At 43.9% G+C, this 1,282-nt stretch overlaps 1 protein-coding gene across 4 annotated transcripts in view; it reads left to right on the top strand.

Moving 5' to 3' along the window:
- The window catches only part of AVL9 (AVL9 cell migration associated), a 27,252-nt gene continuing 25,970 nt past the window's right edge, over positions 1–1,282 (top strand). For 3 of the 4 annotated variants that reach the window (XR_001512771.1, XM_015559716.1, XM_006757217.2), the window contains exons 1-2: positions 1–46; positions 226–312. Coding sequence is in view for 3 of the 4 variants with exons in the window: in XM_015559716.1 (XP_015415202.1) it covers positions 257–312 (56 nt within the window). In the remaining variant the exon portion in view is untranslated. Of the gene's footprint in view, positions 47–225; positions 313–1,282 lie in introns of those variants that run through there. The other variant, XM_015559715.1, reaches the window with a different exon arrangement.

Below are 1,282 nucleotides of genomic sequence, written 5' to 3'. Positions count from 1 at the left end.
TCTCCATTTCAGGTGGAATTCTCTTACCCACCCCTGATTCCAGGAGATGGACACGACAGCCCCACCATACCTGAGGAATGGAAGTACCTGCCCTTCCTGGCCTTACCAGATGGTGCACACAACTACCAGGAAGGTGCGTGAAGAGGCGGTGGGCAGTTAGTGTCATTTTTTTAATGTGACAAGACGTCTTAGATGCTAAGTACTTTGTAAATGAAATGCCTGGAGATGGACACGACAGCCCCACCATACCTGAGGAATGGAAGTACCTGCCCTTCCTGGCCTTACCAGATGGTGCACACAACTACCAGGAAGGTGCGTGAAGAGGCGGTGGGCAGTTAGTGTCATTTTTTTAATGTGACAAGACGTCTTAGATGCTAAGTACTTTGTAAATGAAACGCCTTTGGCCCTAGCCAGTTGGGATCAGTGGATAGAGCGTCGACCCACAGACTGAAGGGTCTCGGGTTCCATTCCCGTCAAGGGCACGTACCTCCGCTGCAGGCTTGATCCCTGGTCTGCCCCAGTCACCCCTGTCAGGACACATTTGGGAGGCAACCAATCAGTGTGTCTATGTGTCTCTCTCACATTGATGTTTCTCTCTCTCTCCCCTCCCTTCCACTCTCTCTAAAAAGCAATGAAAAATATCCTTAGGCGAAGATTAACAAACAAATAAATACATGAATGAATGAGAGGACAGTTGATTGTGCTTAATTAGAAAATGTTTAAAATCTGGTTGGAGCTGACTCCTCATGCTCTAAAGCAGCGGTTCTCAACCTGTGGGTCGCGACCCCTTTGGGGGTTGAGTGACCCTTTCACAGGGGTCGCCTAAGACCATCAGAAAACACATATATAATTACATATTGTCTTTGTGATTAATCACTATGCTTTAATTATGTTCAATTTGTAACAATGAAAATACATCCTGCATATCAGATATTTACATGACGAATTCATAACAGTAGCAAAATTACAGCTATGAAGTAGCAACGAAAATAATTTTATGGTTGCGGGTCACCACAACATGAGGAAATGTATTTAAGGGGTCGCGACATTAGGAAGGTTGAGAACCACTGGGTTAGACTATCTGAGGGCAAAAGGACAGTCTTCCTTTTTATGTTAATTTAAACATTCAAAATGAATTCATCTCTTGCTAAGGGGCAGCCTATTTGAGAGTACAGAGTACATTTAATTGATGAAAATGGTCTCTATGTGCCTAATGATGCATGGGAGATTAAAAATGCAGCTTTGCCACAACAACAACAACAAAAAAGGAAGAGTGGTAATG

Source organism: Myotis davidii, unplaced genomic scaffold (genome assembly GCF_000327345.1).
Source record: "Myotis davidii unplaced genomic scaffold, ASM32734v1 scaffold573, whole genome shotgun sequence".
In the NCBI taxonomy this organism is placed as follows: Eukaryota; Metazoa; Chordata; class Mammalia; order Chiroptera; family Vespertilionidae; genus Myotis; species Myotis davidii.
This window is presented reverse-complemented; position numbering and strand designations above follow the sequence as displayed.